Source organism: Rhinatrema bivittatum, chromosome 1, assembly GCF_901001135.1.
Source record: "Rhinatrema bivittatum chromosome 1, aRhiBiv1.1, whole genome shotgun sequence".
Classification (NCBI taxonomy): domain Eukaryota; kingdom Metazoa; phylum Chordata; class Amphibia; order Gymnophiona; family Rhinatrematidae; genus Rhinatrema; species Rhinatrema bivittatum.
In genome coordinates this window covers 145,955,498-145,979,513 of record NC_042615.1, presented here as the reverse complement: position 1 = coordinate 145,979,513, position 24,016 = coordinate 145,955,498, and the positions used below count along the sequence as shown (strand labels likewise).

Here is a 24,016-nt window from a genome sequence, read left to right as displayed (position 1 = left end):
CAACAAAATTCGCTTAGGAGCGTTACATATAACAAATAACAAAGAGCAACATAACAAAGAGCAACATAACAAAGAAGGCATCAAAATATGAAAATAATTTTAACTTAATATATAGTAAGCAGAACATATCCTAGATGTATGTAGCACAGTACAGAGACAAATAACGGACACTCCCTATTCCTTGGAGCTTATCATCTAGTTAAAGACTGAAAGGATACACAATAAGAAAAATAGGAGGCTTTGAGTAAAGACAGAAAGCCATGATTTAAAGTAGGTGGGAATATATTGAGGAAGGGGCAGCTGAGTATCAAGCATGATGGAGGAATCTGGAAATGCTTCAAGGAAAATTTTGGTTATGTAAAATGGTGCAAAGCAACCTCTCACATACAATGTAATGGGCCTATATCATCAACACCAGTCTTGAGCAGATTAATTATCTGCTGCATTAGCAGGAAGAATTGAAGGCCAAGTGTTAAAAGCAACCTTGAAGAAGGGAGTTTTTAGAATGGATATGAATTTGGAAAGAGCCAGATACATGTTTGGGAAGGTTATTCCAGACATTAACTGCAGCAAGGTGGGGAAAAGAACCACTTTAACTGAGCAAAGCTACAGGAACTTACAAATACTATACAATTTACGCTCAACATAGATTTATTTATATTAATCTTTTCAGCACTATAGAGCAGCTTAAATTCTTACATTTTAGCCTACTTTCCAAAACAAAAAAAGCCTCACACTCCTTAAACTTTTGTTTGATATCCTACGGACTCAAAATCTGGAAGATATGTCAGGGGGTATGAGGATTGTGATGGGGTTGGGAGGAAGTTTATGAAATGGATATATAAGTGTGCTGCAGAAAGCAGGCTGGATTAGTTCTGGGGGAAAATTCTGGTTGATTTAAGAAGGTATTCAGTATCAGGAAGATTATTTATGTCAGTCGTCCCAAATTATGACCCCAGGACCGGATACGGCCCTTGGCTGAATTTCATGCAGCCTCACAGCAGCAAGGACAGAAGGAACTTGATCTGGCCTGCATTGGTGAAGGTAGGAGCCGCCATCACCAGCTTAGACATGAAGTCAGACGTGCAAATGGCAGCATGTCAGACCACTGTGGGTGGGGCATGCTGGTACAAAGCATCACTGATTGGCTGTGTTATGCATTTCTAATATTAGTGCTGCTTGCGCAGATAGAGACACTTGGGACAAAGACAGGGAGAGAGGCTGTAGCACAGTCACAGAGTTTTTGGCCACTGTGGAAGATGGTGCTGATCATGGGGAGGAAGGCACTGGTGGTACAGAGTCATGTTCAAGGAAAGCCAGGCATGGATTGTAGTTCCTGGAAGTCCCAACCATGCCACCATCTCTTTGGAGCTGTGGGAAATGGAGCATAGAGGGCATTCCCTAAGGATGCAGGCTTTAGAGGGAGTGTGTGCAGAAATCCTCATTAATATTTATTTATTTAAAGTTTTTTTTATACCGATTTTCCTGCATAAAATGCATATCAAACCGGTTTACAATGAAACAGAATGAGCAGGAAGTAAAATTCCTTAGTCTAATACATTTAAACGTCAATAATGAAATAATTTTAAACAAAGCAAGAAGCTAAATAACATTAATAAAAGTTAAATTATTAACATAAACATAAATATAATTATATTAGAAATATATAACCCAGATACCAAGTCAGAGTGTCTCTCCCTGGGATTAGAGTCTTCAGAGGGGATTGATTTTCTCATATCATAAATCTGGCATGTCACAAGAGATTAAAATGGGATATGGGAGAAAGGGGCGGAAGAGGGGAAAGAAAAAAAAAAGTAGAGAGAGAGCAAGAGTGCACCACCCACACCACCCACACCATCCCGCCATCCATCCCCCCTCCCTGCCTCCTAGCTCCTTAGGCAGGCAGGTACTGGGGGGGAGAGGGGAAGCAGAATGCAAGTCTGCTGGGGGTGTGACAGGGTTGAGAAATTTAGAAATATTAATAATACTGTGCCATACCCCTGCACCATGCTTCCCCCTTCTCCAGCATTTCTAATCACTGAAAGGGACAGACATTTATTTAGACATTTTATATACCGTCATTCCATGTATAGGTCACAATGGTTTACTATGTGACATTCATAATTATAACAAAAACAAAGATTGGTTATAGAGGCGGTATTCATACGCAGGCATTAATACCTATCAAGTGAAAGTTTCTAGTACATATTAAAACTGATCTAGTATGTAAGGCAAAGAGTCCGGATAATTAAAGTGAAATGAGTTTTTCACATCTTAATCAGTGGGTTGTTTTGAGAATCTTGCATTCTCTCGTTTGATTTATTCTTCATGATTCGATTATCTTTTGTCCCATCGTCCTCAAAAATGAAAACACAAAAAAGGCTTCAACTGTTGAACCAAACATAACCTCGCAAATGCCATTTTAGCCACCTTCTGTATGAGGCTTCATAATTAATCTTAAGTCGAAAATCACCCCTAAATTATGGGCTTCTTCCTATAGGTATAATTACTCCTCTCATATACAATTCCTGTTGTATGTCCTTGCTGCAACATCTACTTAAAAAAAAAAAAAAAAAAAAAGGAAAAAGAAAAAAAAAAGTTGTTTTAAATTTTTTATTTTTATATATACATTCAGTACTAATCTCCAATTACCTAACCACTCTTGTACATTTTCCAAACACTCCTTAAAAACTTTCCTTCAGTAAAGTGCTTCATCTGAACTATAAAAACAAAAAACAAAATTCCTCTTCATCCGGGCAAGCCCGTCCACACCAGTGGGTTGTTCACGCCAACCAGCAGATGGAGACGGAGAACAATGATTCGCTGACATCAGCCAACCAGTATTTCTCCGTCTCCAGCAGGTGGTAGACATGCATCCTTGCTTGTGGATCTCGGCCTGTCAGATTGAATAGGCTGTCCTGACCTCCTGTGGTGATAGCATTTGCTCCCTTCCTCAGCTGTGTCTGATATATCAGGACAGGAGTGAGGTAAAGGCTGGTGCCCTAGCCCTCCTCCTGACAGAGGGAGAGTTCTTGTAGGGAGCGGTAGGGTAAGGGAGCCTTGGGCTCACCCCTGTTGAATTGTCTGTCTCTCCTGTCTGTTTTGTCCTCCTCTCCCGTGCCTGATCCATGCCCTGGTGTTTCTCTGCTGTTCTGCACAGCAAATAAAGTTAAAAAAAACAAAACAAAAAAAAAAAACAACTCACACCACCAGACTTTGCTGCAGCAACTGCGAACTGAGTAGGGACAAGGAAAGAGGCCATGTTGAGTTCTAGGGCTGAGGTACTGCTAGTTTTGAGTGGGCCACAGTGCCGTGGCAGGAAAAACCACATGGCAGGCGCCATTTTGGAAGTGCAGTGCTCAGCTGAGGTGCATGCAGGGGAGAGATAGAGACAAAAAAGCGTGGGGAAAAAGCTGCGCGTCTGTTCTACCCGATATAGGAGGGTGATTAGCCCCAGGAGATCGCTGAGCTTTTGCCAAAAAAAAAAAAAAGTGTGAAGGATCAAGGGGATGTCCCTGCAGGGACTTCAAGTGCTACAGATTCTTAAGAGGGAAGGGTGGCCACAGCTCCTCCTGGGGGAGGTGAGGAGTCTTCCCTGCCACCTCTCCTGCCAATTCCCATGGGGGTGAGTTTGGAAGGGGTAATCCCTACTAAGAGTTAGAGCTAAATGGTAAATTTTCCCCAATGGAAGCACTGAGAGGAGGACCACCTTGCTGGTGGCTGAAAGGAATGAGTAAGTTTTGCTTGGGAAATTTTCTTTTTTTTTTTTTTTTTTTTTAAAGTATTGGGGCAAAGTTAACTACTAGGGAATATTATTTAGTGTGTTTGTATTTTTAAATAGTCAGTAAGGCAGCTAATAAGCAACAGTAAGTGTGTTCGTATATTAAAAACAAAACAAAACAAAAAAGGTAGCCAGAAGCTAGAAATAAGCTAGGAGCAGTATATACCTAAGTAAAAAGGTTGAAAAGTTCAGTTCAGTTACTACTCATCTTTGAAAGGTGTTAAGGTAGTGTGATTTGGTTTGATTAGGTACCATTGTTTGTTAATCAGAACAGCAGTGAGTCACTCAGGACACCATCTGTAGTGTAAATCCCCAAAAGGATTGTTTCGCACTAATTTATCTTAGAAGCATAATATATATTGCAAGGGAAGAGCTTAGTAACCCACAATCCAGTGGGGGCAATGAGAGGAGAGGATCACCTTGCTGGTGGCTGAAAGGAATCAGTAAGATCTGCTTGGGAAATTTTCTTTTTTAAAAGTACTCGGGCAAAGTTAACTATTGGGGAATATTATTTAGTGTGTTTGAGCTTTTAATAGTCAGTAAGGCAGCGAATAAACAGAAGTTAGACTTTTGTATTTCCTAACCCTCCCACCCCTCACCCACCCACTTGGCTACTATGTCCCTAAAGGTCTCATCTATATACCTCTCTGTCTGCCTCAGCTCCTCCAGGTCTGCCACTCTAGCCTCCAGAGATCGGACACGTTCTCTGAGAGACAGGAGCTCTTTGCATCGCATGCACATGTACAACTTCACACCGGCAGGTAAAAAATCATACATGTGACACTCGATGCAAAAGACTGGGAAACCCCCCTCTTGCTGCTGGATTGCTGCCTTCATTACAAATTTGTTCAGTTCCTTGTTAAGCTTTAGGTTGCTATGGGAGTAGGAATGTGTCTCATCAGTGTCCTTTAAGTGAATTAGTGAATTCACTATATGTCTGGTAGTGGCCTACAGGTAAATCATCAAACTCTCAATAAGATGTGGGGAATTCGTGAAGTGAAGTTAAAAGACTGTTTTTTTGGGGGAGTTTTATTTAGTGTGAAAGTAGCACCTGGAATAAACACTGTGGATCTCTAAAGGCTAGAGGATGGAAATGAGGAAAACAGTACATGAGGGTAACTTGCTGGTGTGGCGGTTATTACCCTTAACAAACAAGCCTTCATACTCTTGATGCAACTCACTATAGCTCTCTGCTTTAATGGCAAGGGGAAAAAAAGAAAAGGGGAATTAGTTTCAGAGAGCAACCAACAAGGACATGAATTCTACGGTCTGAGAAAATAAATAAGCATGGGGTAACTTGTTGATGAGGCTGTTACCACCCGTAACCAATAAGCCTTATACTTGTAATGTAACAACATTGCTCTCTGCTACAAATGGCAAGAGTTAACGGAGAATTGGACTCAGACAGGAACCAAACAAGGGTCTTGACTTTAACCCTATACCAAGTATGGGGTAGCTTGTATTATGAGGGAGACCTCTATGGCGCAGCTGGTGCTACCGTGGGCTTGATGGGCACACTAGATGGACAATTTGGGGTTTTTTCTGCCGTCGTTTCTATAGTTATGTTTCTATGTTGCAAGGGGATATGAAGATGCCCGCATCAGCTGTCTTCCTCCCCGAGATCGCAAAAGCGGTAAAAAAAAAGGATTCATTCTCCCCCCCCCCCCCCCCCCCAGACAGGTAAAGCAGAGAATGGCTCAGCGAACTAGGGGAAAAGTTGAGGGCATGGATCCTTCAGGAGACTCCTGGGAGGAGTCAGGATCCTCAATGGGGGATCCCAATGAGGCATTTTTGGAGGAGGGGGAGATTCCTCCAGATGCAGAGCTGCACAGGATGATGCTTCAGCTTTTTCACAGACACGAGATGTTGGGTTTAATTTTACAGACCCTGAAGGCCCTTGGTTGTGAGGAGGCTTTACCTGCAGCGGCTCAGGATCCGAAGAAGAATCCTGTGATGGTTAACTCATGAAAGGAGTCCTGTTTCTTTCCCCCTGCATGAAACTGTTCAGGAATAGATTTGGAATGGCGTTCTCCTGAGGCTAATTTTAAAGGGAGTCATTCATTTGTGGGTTTGTACCCTATGGATCCTAAAGCGAAGGAGCAGCTTCAGTTTTCCAGGGTGGACACCCTGGTCTGCGCAGTGACAAAATGTACCACCATTCTGGTGGAAAGAGATGCAACATTAAAAGATGCCCAGGTTCGAAAGATCGAGGTAATTTTGAAACAGGCCTTTGAGGCAGTAGCCATGAATCTTCAAATCTCTGCATCTTGTTGTATGTTGGCCAGGGCAGGAAGTGTTAGGTGAGAATGGCCCATACCTGAGAGCCTGGAACTGTGTTCTTGGCAGATGTAGGATATGATTTGGTGCGTATGGTGCTCGAGCTCCAAGACTTCTCTGGCTGGGAAACTGGTCTGCGGATACTATTTCAAAGTCCAATCTCACCAAGTTGCCTTTTAAGGGGCAGATCGATGGAGGAGACTTCAAGTTTCTCAGTTACCCAAGGACAGGAAGAATACTCCCTGGTTTACGTCAGTAAAGGGGCAATTTCTGAGTGCCCAGCATTTTCACTCTTCCAGAGGTTGGAGTAAATAGAGGTCCCACTCCTTTGCCAAGTCTCAGTCCTTTCAGGCAAAAAAGCCAGGTAAAGATGGTGCCTCCAGTTCTGGAGCTCCTCAGTCCTCCCAATGAAGTTTTTTTTTTGGGGGGGGGGGGGGGCCCCATCCTCCGGTTCTAGAGCTAGGCGATTGTTTGTCTCAATTTTATCAGAGGTGGGCCCACATCACTTCTGACCAGTGAGTCTTGGAAGTGGTGTGCGACAGGTACACCTTGGAACTTATCAGTCCTCTCTCACTTTTCTGGTTTCCCCTTGCATTCCACAGAAAAGCAGACAGTGGCTCAGGCCATGTTAGTGTTTGCTCACTCTGAAGGCCATGGGGCTGGTTCCAAAGGATTAGGAAGGCACAGGCCATTATTCCACTTACTTCGTGATTCCCAAGAAGTGGGACTTCTTTTGACCTATTCTAGATCTAAAGGGAATCGATCAATCGAGCCCTTTGGTTTACCCATTTTCAAATGGAAACCTTAAGGTCAGTCATCATAGTAATACAGTGGGGAGTTTCTTTCTTCTCTGGACCTCTCAGAAGCATACCTACACATTCCAATTCGTAAACAGCATCAGTGTTACTTGTGCTTTGCGGTTTTAGACTGCCTTACCAGTTTCAGGTGTTTCCCAGGACCTTTTCAAAGGTAATGGTGGTGGCAGCTGCGGCTCTCCGCATGGAGGGGATTCTGGGTCATCATTATTTGAACGACTGGCTAATCCAAGTCAAATCAGATGCAGAGAGTCGAGTGGTGTCAAGCAGGATAGTTCAGTTGCTGTAGCACCTGGGATGGGTAGTGAATTTGACTAAGAGCTACTTGCAGTCATCTCAAGTTCTGGAGTGTCTTGGTGTCTGGTTCAATATGGCTCAGGGCAATGTGCTTCCTCCAGAGTCCTGCATTCAGATGATATGTGGGCAAGGCCGAGCCCTGAGATCGGCAGTTTCTCTCTTAGTATGGTCGTACCTACAGACACTGGGATCAATGGCTGTGTTAACAGAAGTGGTTCCTTAGGCACATATGCATATACATCCTCTGCAGAGGTCCCTTCTGGCTCGCTGGAATCCTCAGTCTCAGGAGTACAATGTGCAGTTGACCTTGCCACCGGAAGTGAGATGACAGTTGCTCTGATGGTTACATCAGGAACATCTAGAGAAAGGAATGGAGTTGGAGACTCCTAATTGGTTGGTGGTCACTACAGATAAAAGTCTACAGGGTTGGGGAGCTCACTGTCAGGAGCTAGTACAGAGTAAATGGGCTCCCAAAATGGCATTTTTGTCCATCAACCAGCTGGAAGCCCGAGTAATTCAGCTAGCTTTACTGCAGTTTCAGGCCTGGTTGGTAGGAAAAGCAGTGAAAGTAATGTCGGCCAATGCAACAGCAGTGGTCTACATAAATCATCATGCAGGGACTCTGAGTCAGCAAGTCTCTCAGGAAATGGATCTCCTTCTTCCGTGGGTGGAACAGCATTTACTGGCATTGTCAGCTTCTCATATAGCAGATGTCGACAGAGTGAATGCAAATTATCTCAGATGTCACGACTTGGATCCAGGAGAATGGGAACTGGTTCCCGAAGTGCTTTGACTCATCGTGGAGTGATGGGATTGGCCCTTTATGAATCCAATGGCGAGTTGCAAGAACGTGAAAGTGGATCACTTTTACAGTCAGACCCGGGATATTCTGGAACTCAAGAGTGGATGTGTTGGTTCAATCTTTGTCATTTGGCAAGTTGCTCTATGCGTTTCTACCTTGGCCCTTGATTGGTCGGTTGATACAAAAGATAGCATGGCATCCAGGCTTAGTAACTCCTGATGGCCCTGGATTGGCCGCGGTACACAGATCTCCGTTGTCAACTGGCAGAAAATCCATGGCAGCTCCCTCTGCTCGGAGGGGCTTCTGCGTTGGGGTCCGGTATTTTACAACAATCTGGATTGGTTTTTTTGTCGTACAGTTTGGCCCTTGAGAGGGCTTGGCTGATGAACCGGGGGTATTCTGGCCCAGTGGTGGAAACTCTTGTGTGCAAGAAAGTTTTCCACCTCTTTGGCCTATATCCGGGTCTGGCGGTCTTTGAACATTAGTGTTAGAGCCACTCGCCTTCCTGCTTCAACATCTATTTCTTTGATCTTAAAGTTTTTGCAGGAAGGTCTGAGTAAAGGTTTGGCCTTGAACATGCTCAAGGAGCAGGTGGCTGTTATAACGTGTTATCAGGGGCACATTCGAAGGAGGCCCCTTTCTTCACATCCAGACATGTCTAGATTTCTGAGGGATGTGATACACCTTAGACCCTGCCTTACATTTTTTAGTGCCTTTGTGAGATCTGAATCTGGTTCTCTATTTGACAGGTCCAACCTTTCGTGCTATGCTGGTATTTCCTTGCTGTTGGAGACCCCAAAGACAGTGTTTCTGGTTGCTATTTGGTCAGCGACTCAGATTTCGGACTTGCAAGCCTTGTCGTGTACAGAACCCTTTTTGGTTATCATACCAGATAAGGTCCAGTTAAGGACCATACCTGCCTTTCTTCTGAAGGTGGATTCAGATTTTCATTTGAATCAGTCAGTTTTTCCAATGTCCTTGAATATGGATTTGGATGAACAGGAATTCAGGAAATTGCAGCCTTTGGATGTGCGGGGGCATTTCTTACATTATCTGGAGGTTACCAATGTCTTTTGTAAGACGGATCAGCTCTTTCTCCTTCACCATGGAGTGAAGAAGGGGGAGGCAGCCTCTTGTGCTATGGTGGCTCAGTGGATTAAGGAGGTGGTGACAGCAGCATATGTGGATGCTGGGAAACCTCTTTAAAGCAGATAAGAGCCAGGTAGAATTGCATTTGCTTTCTCCGGCAGAGATCTCTAGAGCAGCGTCGTTATCTTCCTTGCATACGCTTGGCAGATACCATATTTTTCGCTCCATAAGACGCACTTTTTTTCCCCAAAAGTGGGGGGGGAAACGTCTGTGCGTCTTATGAAGCGAATATTAAAAAAAAATAAACTAACTACACCCCCCACCCCCAAGACTTGCCAAAAGTCCCTAGTGGGGGGGGGGGGGGGTGTTGTAGTTAAATTTAAATGGTTGGGATGGGGATAGGGACAAAAAAAACCCATTTTATGCCCTCCCCTAATTTGCTCCATAAGATGCACAGGTGCCTGGGAACAGAACCGATTTTTTTTTTTTTTTTTTTAAATTTTCCCGCTCTGAATCCTAGGTGCGTCTTATGGAGCGAAAAATACAGCACTATCTGTTAGATCTGGCTGTCCAGGAGGATTCATCCTTTGCTGCGGCAGTGCTGTTTGGGCCTCAGACAGCCTCCTGCCCTTCTGGGGAGTAGCTTTGGTACATCCCACTGGTGTGGTCTGGCTTGTCCAGATGAAGAGGAAGGTAAAATTACTTCTTACCTGATAATTTCCTTTCCTCGAAGTAGGGCAAGCCAGTTCACCATTTCACCCTGGACTGCCTTGAGGCTGTCCACAATTTTCTGTTGTCTGAGATCCTTATTAAGGAACATATTGTATGGCAAGGATCTCGGATGCACATGGAATGGTGCTGTACCTGGTGAGTTTCATTCTGCGATATTCGTTTTAGTTTCCTATGTGACTACTGCTGGCGGAGCCAAGTCCAGTGTTTCCATGTTTAAAAAAAAAAAAAAAAAAGAAAGAAATTGAACTATAAAATGGAAGAACATTCTGTTTTGGATAATTATTGGAGTATAATTATAAAATGCAATAACATTTAGGTGGTTTAGTGTCCATAGTTGGCTTTGGAAGAAAAAATACTGGCTGGCTGATATCTGTGGTGAGCTATATGAGAGGGACATCAGCGAGTCATTGTTCTCCATCTGCACCTGCTGGTTGAAGTGCACAACCTACTGGTGTGGACTGGCTTGCCCTACTTTGAGGAAAAGAAATGATCAGGTAAGAAGTAATTTCACCTTGCAAATCGTCTGCATATATAAAATACCAGAATCCTAGCTTCTGAAAAAGTTTACCAATAGGGCTCAGATAAATGTGAAACGAAAAGGACAAAGATGAACCTTGTGACACCCCCTGACCTTATTACTCTTCATAATGAAACCCTTTCCCTTATCTTTATACTTTGAGTTCTATTGTTCAAGAGGACATAAACCATCTTAACAGTATGTCTGAGATCCCTATCCCATGCAATTGATTCAACAATAACTCTTGATTCACAAGTCATATGCAGCAGATATATCCAATTGTACCAATAATATAGTTCCCTCCATTCATTTCTTTATATAAGAAATCAAATATTGACACTAACAAAGGTTCAGTCCCCCATTTTTCCCCAAAACCCAGTTGGAAGTCATCTAAAACCCTATCATCCTCTAAAAAGTCACTTAATTGTAAAGCAATCCATTTTTCCAAAATCTGACTATGGATACATTTTAAATTGGTCAAAGGTTAGACATCTCCAACTTGGAAACAGATGTATCTTTAACAATGAGACAGACCACTGCTCTTTTTAAAGACTCCTGAACTATGCCCTCTACTAAAGATTTTCTAACAATCTGAAGAATACCCTATATTTCATTTAATAATCCACTAGCAATCCAAAATGGCACTGGATCCATAGGAGAACAGAGACTTCAATTTAATAATCCTCCCTACATCCTCTTTTTCATCAACCTAAACTTGAGTCTCCCCCTTTATTTTTCCTGCAGTTGTGAGAGATATTTAGTATTGTGCTTTATTTTTTTTTATTTCTTTGTAATATTTAAAAAAAACCAAACAAAAAACAAAAAAAAAAAACTTAACATGTCACTCTTCTTCATAACTGACTGGATACAGACATACATAATAGTTAAAAGGTTCACCACCACACTGAGAAGACCATCTTGCATATTCCAACATGAGCTGGAGTAATTTAAATAGGAGGAGGAGGAGCAGGGAGATAAGCTTGATAACAGCAAAGACTATATCTACCCATTCCCTGTATTGCAGAGACTGGAAAATCATTCATGGTAGACAGCACAGGTTCAAGTATAATAAAACTCCAGCTAAGACAAAAAACAGAACACACAAAATATCACAAAAACAACAAACTAGGCAAGACATATGCGTGGCATGCAAAGGGGCCAGGCCCTTCGTAGGCAGACTGTTACCAGCGGGCCTTCCTGCAGACTGGCCCTCTTTAAGGGGCAACTGGCCCCCCAGTGATATCATTGCTGATGGGTGGAGCTAGCAGACTCCTTCAAGGACAGCAGCAGGCAGAGGTAAGACCAAGAATCAGGTAGGCAGACAGTGAGAGATAAGTGTAACATGTAATCCCCTGAAAAGATTGTCAATAAAGGGCACAGTGTATACCAACGAGCAGACCCTCTTAAAGGGGCAGATTGTTGCCATAGTGTGACATCATCACTAATGAATGCTGACACCTCATTTATGTGTGGGCTTACTCATTAATTCAAATAAACCTTCTAACACACTTAACACAATCTCTACAGAAAATATTTGAAGATTCATGTTATTTGTTAGTTTGAACCATTAGAGTTTAATTTGGTACATATAGGTTTACTTACATAGAACCTCCTAAACTATACCTTCTTATTCATGTGTTGCCAACAAGAGAATGCTTCCAAGTTTGTATATTTTCTTTTTTTTTTTTTTTTTACTTTTGTATCTTACAATAATGGAACTACTAAATTGTACGCAAATCTCACCAGGGAATTCAAGAGCTAAACATATTTTGGAACAAATTATCCTTCCCTACCAGGGAAGGTCCTTCCTAGCATAGGGTTATAACTAACTTCACTGCCAGTGGCTATGTGAATAAAAGAATCATTTTCCCATTGCTTCATCAAGTACATAAAATATTTATATACAAGTATTTTGGGCCAAATATGACTACATTCCTTCTTGTGTTATTTGGAAATGAAAGAGTATGGTAATGTTATAGGACATTTGTTCTAGAACTTACCTTCCGCTTGCACGGATGCCTCTGGCAATCACGAATTTTAGAACATTTTGATTCACACAGGTAAGGCTTGTGACAGGGCATGCGTTTGATATGCTTTCCACAACGACATTGCTTCTCAACTTCCTTAAAAACAAAAAAAAAAGCACGAATGTTCACAATTGAAAAATGAAGCATGAGTTTAGAAAAAGACATGACAAATAGTCTTTAGATCAGAGCTTTCCAAACTTTTCATGTTGGTGACACTTTTTAGACAAACAATTTCATGACACAGTAATTCAGTCTACTAGCAAACCAGAGGTTAAAGGTTAAACAAACGAAATGTATTTCGACAATTTATGTATGTTTCCTTAAATATATACATAAATAAAATGTTTCATGACACAACCTATCTTGTGAAAACCTTTCGTTTATATTAAAAATATATAATATTCCAAGATTAATGTTATTGTTATAATTTATGAGTAACAATAATAAAACAAAGTTTTTGTGTTATTCAATTTACCTCTTTAATGAGATATATGAGCTTGCAGGGAGGGAGGGAGGAATATAATGGAGGGGTGGTTTTGGGTTTTGGAGGGAGGAATAGAATGTAGGGGTGGTTTTGGGTTTTGACAGAAGGGATGGGAGTTAAATGGACTAGGAAGAGAAAAATGAACATAAGAGTTTTACAAAAATATGCTGTATGTAATCAGATATATATATTGTAATGTTCATTATTGTATGTTTTTTAAAAAATAAAAACAGATTTATCATAATTTATTTATTTATTTAGAACTTTTCTATACCGACTTTCCAATAACAGAATTACTGATCAATTCGGTTTACATTTTGAACAATAACAGTGACAAGCAAATGTCTTACAGAGAACAGGAAGAATAACTTGGAAATAAATATATGGGGTTAAACAAAGAAATACAATATACATAGCCTAATATAGGCAGAGGCAGATAACTTCTGTGTGGGGTTGTGTATAGCTTTTAAGACTGTCAGGAGGTTGGGAATTGCATTTTGTACTTTTGGGCTGCCAAGGAGTTAGAGTTGAAGAATTCTTTGGGGAATTCTTTGTGTTGTTCTATGGGGTATTCAATAGGGGTTCAAAGAATTTTAGAATTGAACTTGTCTAGTTCTTGTATAGTAATAATACCAGAATAAAAGACAACATACCAATTGGAAACCTACATAGGCAAGAAAATCAGGGGGGACCCTAAGCAGCTAGTGATAGCTTTTTAAAAAACCAACAAAAAAGATGTTGTAGTACAGGAGCCTTCAATGCCACAAGGTCCACCCTTAATATCTATTTTGTTGGTCCTTTAAGGCAGGAGTCCCTAAACATTTCAAGAGAAAGGTCACATACCACATTTCATATTGCCAAGAGGGCCGGCAGCTGTGGGAGGTGTTTCTCCCTCAGAGTTTAATGAGGGGAGTCCTCTCAGCTCAAAAACAAATTATAAAAATCTTAGTTTAGCAGAATTTTCTACTTTTTTTTTTTTTAATAAAACTTGGTTTTGCAAAAAGTAACACTGAATGACAGCGAGCAACGTGAATCAAATTATAGACACATATTTAACTTGTAATGTGGGGCTTCTTTATTGAAATGCTATTTCAGTCAAATACTAGAACTCAATTATCCCGCGTGGGAGCTCTGACCATGAACAAAGGAGCAAACAGAGGACCAATCTCCCCGTGCAACATTGAAAAACAACCACCCTGGGTCCCCAACACAGGTTTGGGCAGCTCTGCCCTGGCCTAGCTGGTATCTTGCAGCTTTTTTTTCTTTTTAAACCTCTATAAGCTGCATGAGGATATTTGTCCTCTGGTTACACTTCAATTTCATATTGATAAACAGACAAAGGCACAAAGAATTTAAACAATCGGGCTGATGCAGTAAAGTGCGCGGGAGAGCCGGTGCTCCGAAGCGAGCGCCCACTCTCCTGGGCGCGCGATTCACTATGCAAATGAGGGCCCGCGCTAATAAAGAGGCTGTCAGCGGGTTTGACAGCCAACGCTTAACTTCACCGGCATCGGTTGTCGAACCCGCTGACAGCCACGGGTTCAGAAAACGAACGCCGGCAAAATTGAACATCCATTTTCCAACCCGTGGGCAGATTTTTTTTTTTAAGATTTTTTATTATTTTTGGGGCCTCCGACTTAATATCGCTATGATATTAAGTCAGAGGGTGTAACAGAAAAGCAGTTTTTTCTGCTTTTCTGTACATGTTCCCAGTGCCGGCAGGAGTTAATTTCTGAGAGTAAAATGTGCGGCATGGCTGCACATTTTACATTATGGATTGCGCGGGACTAATAGGCTCATCAACATGCATTCGCATGTTGCGGGTGCTATTAGTTTCGGGGGGGGGGGGGGGGGGGGGGGGTTGGCCGCACGTTTTCCACAAGCTATTACCCTTACTGTATAACGGGTAAAAATAGCGCGGCCAAACGAGGGCTAACGGTGCACTCAGTCGAGCGCACCATACTGCATCGGCCCGAATGAAAGGAAAATTGGCTCTTACCTGCTAATTTTTGTTCCTGTAATACCACAGATCAGTCCAGACAAACCCACTCAAAAACCCACTCAAAAGGCTCAAAAGGCGCACCACAGAGCACTGGCAGAATTAAATTGAGGACCCAATCCAGACACAATTTCCGCACTGGAGGCTGCAAATGCTTAGCCCCCTTTAGGAATTGAACCACATCAGGATGGGAGGCCAAGGAACTCCCCTGCAACTAACCCCTAAGGGAACCCAAAGTAGACGCCTGAACGTGGAGGGAATTATAGGCCAGACCCTTAGACAATCCCTCCTGCAAAAAAGGCTAAGATCTGAGGAACCTCTACAGAGGATCCAAATTGATGTAGGTAACACGACTCAAAGACTCTCCAAACCCTGACATATGCCATAGATGAGCCTGGTAGAAATGACCTCTTCCGAATAGCCTTTCAGACGTAACCGCCACCTTTCAAAAACCAAGCCGCAAGACAGAAGTGATCCCCCCAATCGGAAAATATGGGACCTTGTCGAAGGAGTGGCGGCAGATGGGTCAACCTTGAGGGGTCTGTCTACTGCGAGATGCATGAGATCTGTGAATCACGGGCACCGCAGCCACTCTGGCGCCACCAGCACTACTGACCCCGGATGCAATTCTATGCACCACAGAACTCACCCAACTAGTGGCCACAGAGGAAACACGTACAGAAGTATTACCGTAGGCCAAGGGCACACCAGAGCATCCAGGACCACTGTGCCTACTTCTCGTCTGAAAATGAAAATCCTTGCCATCTTGGTATTGGCTCGCATTGCCATCAAATCCAACTGGGGGACGCCCCATCTAGCACAAATGCAATTCCACACCTTCGGGGACAACTCCCATTCCCCCGGATCCAATTGCTGCCTGCTGAGGAAATCTACCTGCACATTGTCCTCACCCACTATTCCCTCTAGATGGAGTTCCGTGTGAACAACTGTTGCGCTTTCAGAGCCACCGCTTGATTCTTTGTTCCACCTTGCCAGTTGATATATGCCACCATCGTTACATTGTCCAAGAAGACCCAAACCATTCTGCCTCTGATTCAGGGAAGGAAGGCCTCCAGTGCCCGGACTGCCCTTGTTTCCAGGAGATTCCAGAGATCGACCAGGACCTCTTCTCCACTGACCAAAGTCCTTGGGTAGACCACCCCAGGCACATTGCTCCCCAACCTTTGAGACTGGCATCTGTTGTCACAACCACTCAATCCGTGGTCTCCAGGTCCATTCCCTTTTCCATGTTGTGACATAACATCACCATGATACATTGGACCTGAACTCTCGCAGAAGAGGCAAAGGCAGATGAAACTCCTCTGACAAGGGATTCCACCTGGACAAAAGCGCATTCTGCAACAATCTCACCTGGGCGAAGGCCCATGGAACCAAATCCATTGTGGAAGCCATGGACCCCAGAACCTGAATAAAATCCCAGACCGTTGTGATCAATAGTCGAAGCAAACGTGTCACCTGTGCTTATAACTTCGCCACTCTGTCCGCGGTCAGAAACACCCTGTCCTTCTGGGTATTGAAAAGTGCCCCCAGATATTCCAATGACTGGGAAGACACCAGGTTACCCTGCACTACATTTATCACCCAACCCAGCAACCGCAAGATGCCCATGACTCGCTGGAGAGTCCTCAAGCACTCCTCCTCAGTCTTCACATGAATAAGCCAATCATTCAGATACGGATGAACCAACACCCCCTCTCATTGAAGGGCTGCTGCCACTACCACCATCACCTTCGTGAAGGTTTGTGGTGCTGTGGCCAAACCGAATGGAAGAGATCAAAACTGGAAGTGCTGGTCGAACACCATGAACTGAAGAAACTTCGGATGGTCCTGTCGAATGGGAATATGTAGGTACACCTCCGTCAAGTCCTCTGGGACCGCTGCAATCACCATTCATAACGTCTCCATTTGAAAATGCAGAACCCTCAAGGCCTTATTTACATCTTGCAAGTCGAGAATGGGCCAAAACGTTCCTTCTTTCTTGGGAACCACAAAATAAATGGAATACCTTCCTCATCCCTACTCCTCCCGTGGGATGGGAACTATCGTGTTTAAGCGTAACAGCCTCTGCAGAGTTCCCCTCACTGCCTCTTGCTTGCTTCAAGAGACAACGTGGGACTCTAGAAAGGCTTCCCTGACCAGGCAAGAAAATTCTAGTGTGCAGCCATCTCTTACAACCTCTAGAATTCAGTGGTCCGAGGTAATCTTGGCCCACTCCTTGTAAAAGCTGGACAATCTGCCCCCTACCACTTCTACGGAGGAATGGAAGTTGCTGGCTTCATTGCGATGACTTTCCACCACCGGCCTCTTGGCCGGCAGCATCCCTGGAAAATCTGCGGGAGCCTTGAAGGATGCTGCCATCCACTGACTGCTTCGCTCCCGCACCAGAAGAGGGACTTGTGAACCTTCCCGACTCCCAAAAACAGAAGCGAGCTGGGAAAGCCTTTTTGCTGGTTTTCCTATCCTCTGGCAATATTTTCCCTTTGGACTCTCCCAAAGTCTTCATTAGTTAAGCCAAATCCTCCCCAGAAAAAAACTTCCCTTTAAAGGGAAGATTACACAACTGGGCCTTGGACCATATGTCTCCAGATCAATTTCACGACCACAAAAGCCTGCACGCTACTACTGCCGAGACCATCCCCCTGGCCAAGTGCACACCAAGTCGTAAAGTACATCAGCGACATAAGCCACTCCAGCCTCCAGGCGAACCAATTGCAGCAAGCTGATATCCCCTGAAGAGCCTTGCACCTGTGCCTTCTGCACCCAGCACAAACAGGCCCTCTGCATCATGCTGCCACAAAGTACATCCTGGAGACTCAAAGAAGAAACTTCAAACATTTGCTTCAAGTAAATCTCCAACTTGCGGTCCTGAATATCCTTCAGGGTGGCAATTCCTGCCATCACAATAGTCGTCTCTTGGTAATGGCCGACACTGCTGCATCCACCTTAGGCACCTGCAGGAGCACCAAGGTCTCTTCCATCAGGGAATACTGCTTAGCCATGGCCCTGCCAACCTTTAGCCCGGCTTCTGGAAAGTCCCATTCCCAGTTCACCAATTTCTGAATCTTCTTAGGCAAGGGGAAGGCATTAGGACCACCCTGCAGCCCATAGAGGACTGCATTCATGCCCTCATTATCTGACTCCTCCTAAGTCACTTTGACCGCCAGCTCCTGCAATACCTGAGGAATAAGGGGACACAATTCTTCTTTTTTTAAATATGCGGGCCACCCTGGGGTCATCGCCTCCCGACACTGGAAACTCATCCGGATCAGGATCATCTTCACTCCCATCCAGATCCACATTAGGAAGAACAACCGCATCCACAAATGGATCTGCCTCATGCGAATCCAGAGGGTCCTCTGGAAGATCATCAGAATCACCCACATCTCTGGGATCAGCTGAACCTGCACGAGCCAGGCGTCACATCAGATCCCCGGACACCCCCCCCCCAGGGGCCACCTTAGGAGCCTTAGAAGAACAAGGGCGTGGACTCTCCTTCAGACGCTTAACCTCCATCCCCTTCCTAGCCAGAAAGGCCTTATGGAGTAGCAGAATAAACTGTGGCAAGAACTTGCCAGGATCCTCAGACTCCTGATCACCGAGATTGTCATAGAGTCCTATCCCCCTCCCTCCTGGTACAGGCGACAGAGGTGGGGGGGAATCCCTGGCTGCTACAGGTTCCTGCCTGTGCTCCCCCATGGGCACGGCTGCACCCTGTGGCGCCCGAACGAAAAGCCCTCTTTTGTGAGCCTCCTCAGCTGAGGTATCTTAGTCTCCCACCTCACAGCCTGAGTACAGGGACCTTGCACTGAGCAGCGCAGACCACAGCCTGCAGGCTGCTACATACGGCTTTGGCGCCATAAACCACACGGTCCTCTGAAAACAGCAACAAGCCGCCTACACAGTTGAGTGTGCCGTGCCAAAAAAGTCAGCAGCGATCAGCGCGCAGGAGAAAGAACAATGTCACAGCTGCGGCAAAAACAGCTCTGCTGCGCCGCCGGCCCAAGCAGCATTGAAGTGAAAACTAAAGCCACACTGGCAACTGCCACAAACACCGCCCGACCGAGGCCTCCCTCCAACCCCTAGGCACCCCAGAGGGAAAAGGGCACTTATCCCAAGATTCCCCTCCAGCCAGCACCGACAGCTCCTGCTGTCCCAGTGCACTCACCGACATGCCCAGACTGCTCCCTTAGCCAAAACAGAAAGCCTCAGCGATATTCATGATTAAAACAACTTCCCCTTGAAAGGAAGCTTGCTGAGACAGGACATGGAGGCTGTATCTGCTGCCCAATGCCACAGCTATAAGCCTCCTTGCTGCAAAAGCAGAGACTAGGGACTTCAAGGAAACCCTAATGAGAGTGACAGAGAAAGGGAGGCACAAAGTAGGCTCCAAGAGGGAAGACTCTGGTTTAGAGAATTCTTTCCAAATTACCCAAAACCTCTGAGCTCAACCAGATCCAGAAGGTCCTAGGAGTTGCCCAACCAGGCTTGCTCCATCCAAAAAGGAAAATCCCTGTGAAGCTGGCCCTGAGTCCATCTGTCTACATCCTAGGAAACACTCCACTAAGAGCCTGGAAGCCAGGTTGCCACAAGTGCAAACCCCCTGTCAAACAGGATTTCTTCACCAGCCCAGAAACTCTAAGGGAACCAGGGGGGGCCAGGGCAAACTCAGATCAGATTGCCAAATACCTGGCTTAGGTCTTAATATTTCAACCATGCTAGCAAATAATTCCCCCAAGGAAGCACACGGTCTAGTAATGGAACAATCATTGCATGAACCAGGACTCCCCTGTCCGCAGACAGGGTTATCACCAAAATGGGGGAAGTATAGCTTGCAAGCCATTGCAACCAAGAACAGCACCTCTGTTGCGGGGTTATTCGTCCCCCAACTCCCTCAATCATGAATATGGTAATAGGTTGAAAGGTATACTCGCCTATTAGATGGACTAGAACCCTCCTCACTGAGGCAGGGTCTCGCAGGCAAGAATGACTGGCCATAGCGGTCCATTGAGCTCAGCAGGTATCAAGGTGACTCCTGGACTCGAGAAAACCCTTAAGGATCACCTGGAGCTAGTCTGGAAAGGCTCCCTCATGAAATAGACCTGCTATGCTTTAGAACGACCTAAGAGCATTACCACTCGACCAGCTCTCAGAGCTCGTGAGGAACAGAGAGCAACCGCCAATCAGAAGTGGAGACATCCCTTCCCCGGGAATAGAGAATGAGGGATACCCTTGTAGGGGTGGACAATCAGGCATCCAGAGGGGACCCATAAGGGTTGCCCTGGAACCCAGTCAAATCTCTCCTTCCTGAAGGGAGAGGAGCAATGGGAATCGGGGCCTTCTGATCCCAAAAATGTACAACTCTCCAATTGAAAGTTGAGTTACAATCACTGATCGCTGAGGTTCAGAAGCAACCAATCCACCACTGACAACTACCTCCAGAACGGGTAGGCCACCACAGTAATCAATGGAGAAGCCCCAGCAAAAACGGTCCAACATCCGCCACTGCTGTCCCCGGCCCTGGCCTCCCAGGAGATGCACCAATGCAAAGAATTGGGGATCCGGTTCAGAGATAAACATGCCAGGGATGGAGCCTCAGGAGCTTCCTCACAAAAGGGGTTTGTGACAAAGAAGGGGTCAAAAAGACATATTCCTCTTCTGAGGAAGGAGAGGACTCCCAGCACTATCCTCCCCTTACGGCTCAATCGGGAACAATGTCCTAGGTCAATCCTGTGGCTGGGGCATACAACCTGTTGTGCTAGCTATGAGGGAAACACACAAACACACCCTGGAAAAAAAGCTCTCCATTGTAAACACACACTGACTAGTACTCATACAGTGGTATCCACTTGCTGGAGGTAGCGGCTATGCACTGCCAAAAGGCAAAAGTAGGTGATGACTCCTTCCCCGCCAGTGCTCCCCAGCACTTTGCGGTGTAGAATAGAGACCATGATGTGATGGTAGAACCCTGGCTTGCCTGAGAACTGCACAGACAAGAAGAATGCTGCATGCCATGTCCTAAGGTGCTCGGAGTAGACGCCTTGCCATAGCCGACCACGCATGCTGCGTTCTACTGTCACAGTAACTCACAGTAGAGTGAACAGGAACAGTGTGACAATGATGTCCCCAGTACCAGTGGTGCACTGGGTATGGCATGGTGGTGGGTGGCATTCTATGGCATCCCCCCCTCAAGTACCTGAGAATGCTCCAAAAGGCTGAACACAGCCCTTGAACTTGCATCAGGAATGGTTCACCTTAGTTTCCTCATGGAAAGATAGCAGTGAAGTCCATGGCAACCACATCCATTGGCGCCCACAGTGGTGACTGTGCCCATAGGGCCCATAGCGCTATTGCGCTTACCAATGAAAGGTCACATCAAGGGCACTGAACAACGCAGCACCCAGGGCTTCACCGAATCAGGATTATAGTTAAACTGTATATAGTGCTATCCCCGGCACCCATGGACATCAACCGCCCAGTGGCACTGATAAAGCCCCCGGTGCCCGAATGCACAGATGGACTGGCGGTATCAAGGATGCCATGGGCGCCTGCAGGCAGAGGCTCTGCAGCCCCAATTCGGTTCTTCAATGCCCAAAGGAAAAAATGACTGCCAGCACCACTGACTGTTTCCCACGGCTAACCTATTTGTCCGAAAGAGTCGATGCAGCGAGCACGATGGCAACTCTCACCAGGAGCTAAGAGTGACAATAGCCTCGCTAGTGCACTAACCCAGATGGGGCCTCCGATGCCCCTCAATCCCAACAGCTCAGGGACCCTGAGATCATCAGCATCCATGGTGCCCCATAGCCCATGATGGGACAGTACAGTGCTCCTCAAAGCGCCATCTGAACACTGCCAAGGAGCCTGAGGGCACAGGATCGCTGCACCGGGATGCCTCGGCATACCAGGGTGCCTTGGGTTTAGATGGCAACCCTAACGCTTGATCCGTCCAAGGCTGAAATCCCTGTGGTCCGAGGGCTTCAGTGGCACTCGAGGGCTCTCACGAGCCCAGCAGACAATGCCTCAAAGACGACCAGGGCGTTCAATGGCGACCCCAGCACCGGTGGTACTCAATATACTCAAGAGCGCCAATGAAAGCCATGGTGGCCAACACTCCTGATGGCCTCCATGGCAATCCTGCACCCCAATGGTATTAAGGCCATGCACCTTGACAGAATTGAGGGCATTGACAGAATCGAGGGCACCGTAGGCACAGGGGCCTCAAGGGTGTCGATATCGAGGTCAGCTCGGCGGCATCCAAGGGAACCCTGATGCTCGATGGCAGACCTGGTCCCCAAAGCTAGAGGTTGGTACCACTACTTTGCCACATCGAAGCCCAAGGTGTTGATGACTCCGGTGCATCGAGACTCCATGTCCACAGATGCCCATGGCACAGAAGGCCCTTGTGATATCTAGGGCAGTCATGCATCTCAATGACATCGAGGGCATCCAGCACCTTGAAAGCATCAAGAGCGACTATGGTGCTCAATGGCATTCCTGGTCTGACACGGACCCCACATCAATGCTTCAGATCAACAGTGCTCTGTCACAGATATGCACGGGCAACTGTTACTGGTCATGGCACTGAAGGCGTGGCAACAAGCTGCGCGCCCAGGCTGCTGCTCACCCTCTCTCCCAAGGAGACTGCACTGCCATCACCAGCAAGCATGAGGGGAGGCTATGTCATCCAGGGCTCCTGCCCATGGAGACTAGTTCCTTTGGGTAGTGGAAAGGATTAGCTCTGCCCCCCCACAGGAACAGTATGGTCCTCGATCTCTTCACTGTCTGACCTCCATCAATGCCGATAGATGTTTGAAACGACATGGAACTCCTGCCCGGGTAGAACTCAGGTAAGTCCCCAGGCTCAGCGGCCTACACGATCACACACGGACTTCACTCAGTCAATCCTGGCTACACTGGACAAAAAGTACAAAAACAGATAGAGCAAGGACAGGACCCAGATACTAAACTGCAAGTGCAGTATTTTTTTATTTATTTTTTTTTTTTTTAAAAAGGGAAGAAATAGACTGTCACACTGCACAGTGACTAAGGCCCACCATATGGCTGGCAGACAGAGGAGAGAGTAAAAAAGAGAAAAGAAATAGAATTACCAAAAGGTAAAAGGAAAGAAAACAGCTGCAGCTCTAGAAAAATCACTTTCAAAGACTGACATACAGGCCAATACAGTACAGTGCGCTCCAGCGGAGCGCACTGTTAACCTGCGATTGGACACGCGTTTTCGATGCGCTAGCTTTACCCCTTATTCAGTAAAGGGTAATAGTGCGTCGAAAAACGCACATCCAACCCCCCCCCCCCCCGATCCTAATAGTGCCCGTAACATGCAAAAGCATGTTGATGGCCTTATTAGGTATTCCCGCATGATTCAGAAAGCAAAATGTGCAGCTAAGCTGCACATTTTACTTTCAGAAATTAGCGCCTACCCAAAGGTAGGCGTTAATTTCTCTGGGCACCAGGAAAGTGCACAGAAAAGCAGTAAAAATGCTTTTCTGTGCACCCTCCGACTTAATATCATGGCGATATTAAGTCGGAGGTCCCGAAAGTTAAAAAAAAATAAAATAAAATTTGAAAATCGGCCCGCGGCTTGAAAACCGGAAGCTCAATTTTGCCGGCGTCCGGTTTCCAAACCCGTGGCTGTCAGCGGGTTTGAGAACAGACGCCGGCAAAATTGAGCGTCGGCTGTCAAACCCGCTGACAGCCGCCGCTCCTGTCCAAAAAGAGGCGCTAGGTTATCAATTAACATAGGCACTCAAGATAGCAAAGCGCACTCCAGATACCAAGAAAAAAAAAAAACCTGATGTACCAAAGCATCATCAAAACAGCTGTTGTACTAAGCCTTTCTAAAGGAACAAAATAAGCATGAGAAATCAAAGTATTACAAGCTGGAGGTGCCGAGTTTGAGATTCATTGGCTATTTTATGAGGGAAAGACTTGTGGCACCAGCATCTGAGAATATAGCACTGCCAGGATCCATTACATCATGATTTTTTTTTCTAAGGTCTGAATAGATCCCCAAACAGTGAATCTCAGAGAAATGCACATAAGGCTGGAGATACTGACCCTTTCTTTTTCCACAAAGGAGATGGAGAAAGAAAAGAAAAAAAAATACATTTATTTATTTGAGGTATTTATATACAGTCATCCAGGTAAGAATCACTAG

The 24,016-nt window shown here is 45.4% G+C and overlaps 1 protein-coding gene across 2 annotated transcripts in view; it reads right to left on the bottom strand.

Annotated features, from left to right (window-relative positions):
* NFXL1 (nuclear transcription factor, X-box binding like 1) overlaps window positions 1–24,016 on the bottom strand; it is a 273,886-nt gene that overhangs the window by 176,231 nt on the left and 73,639 nt on the right. For both annotated transcript variants that reach the window (XM_029588216.1, XM_029588206.1), the window contains exon 11: window positions 12,311–12,433. In XM_029588216.1, the coding sequence (XP_029444076.1) occupies window positions 12,311–12,433 (123 nt within the window). The remainder of the gene's footprint in view (window positions 1–12,310; window positions 12,434–24,016) is intronic.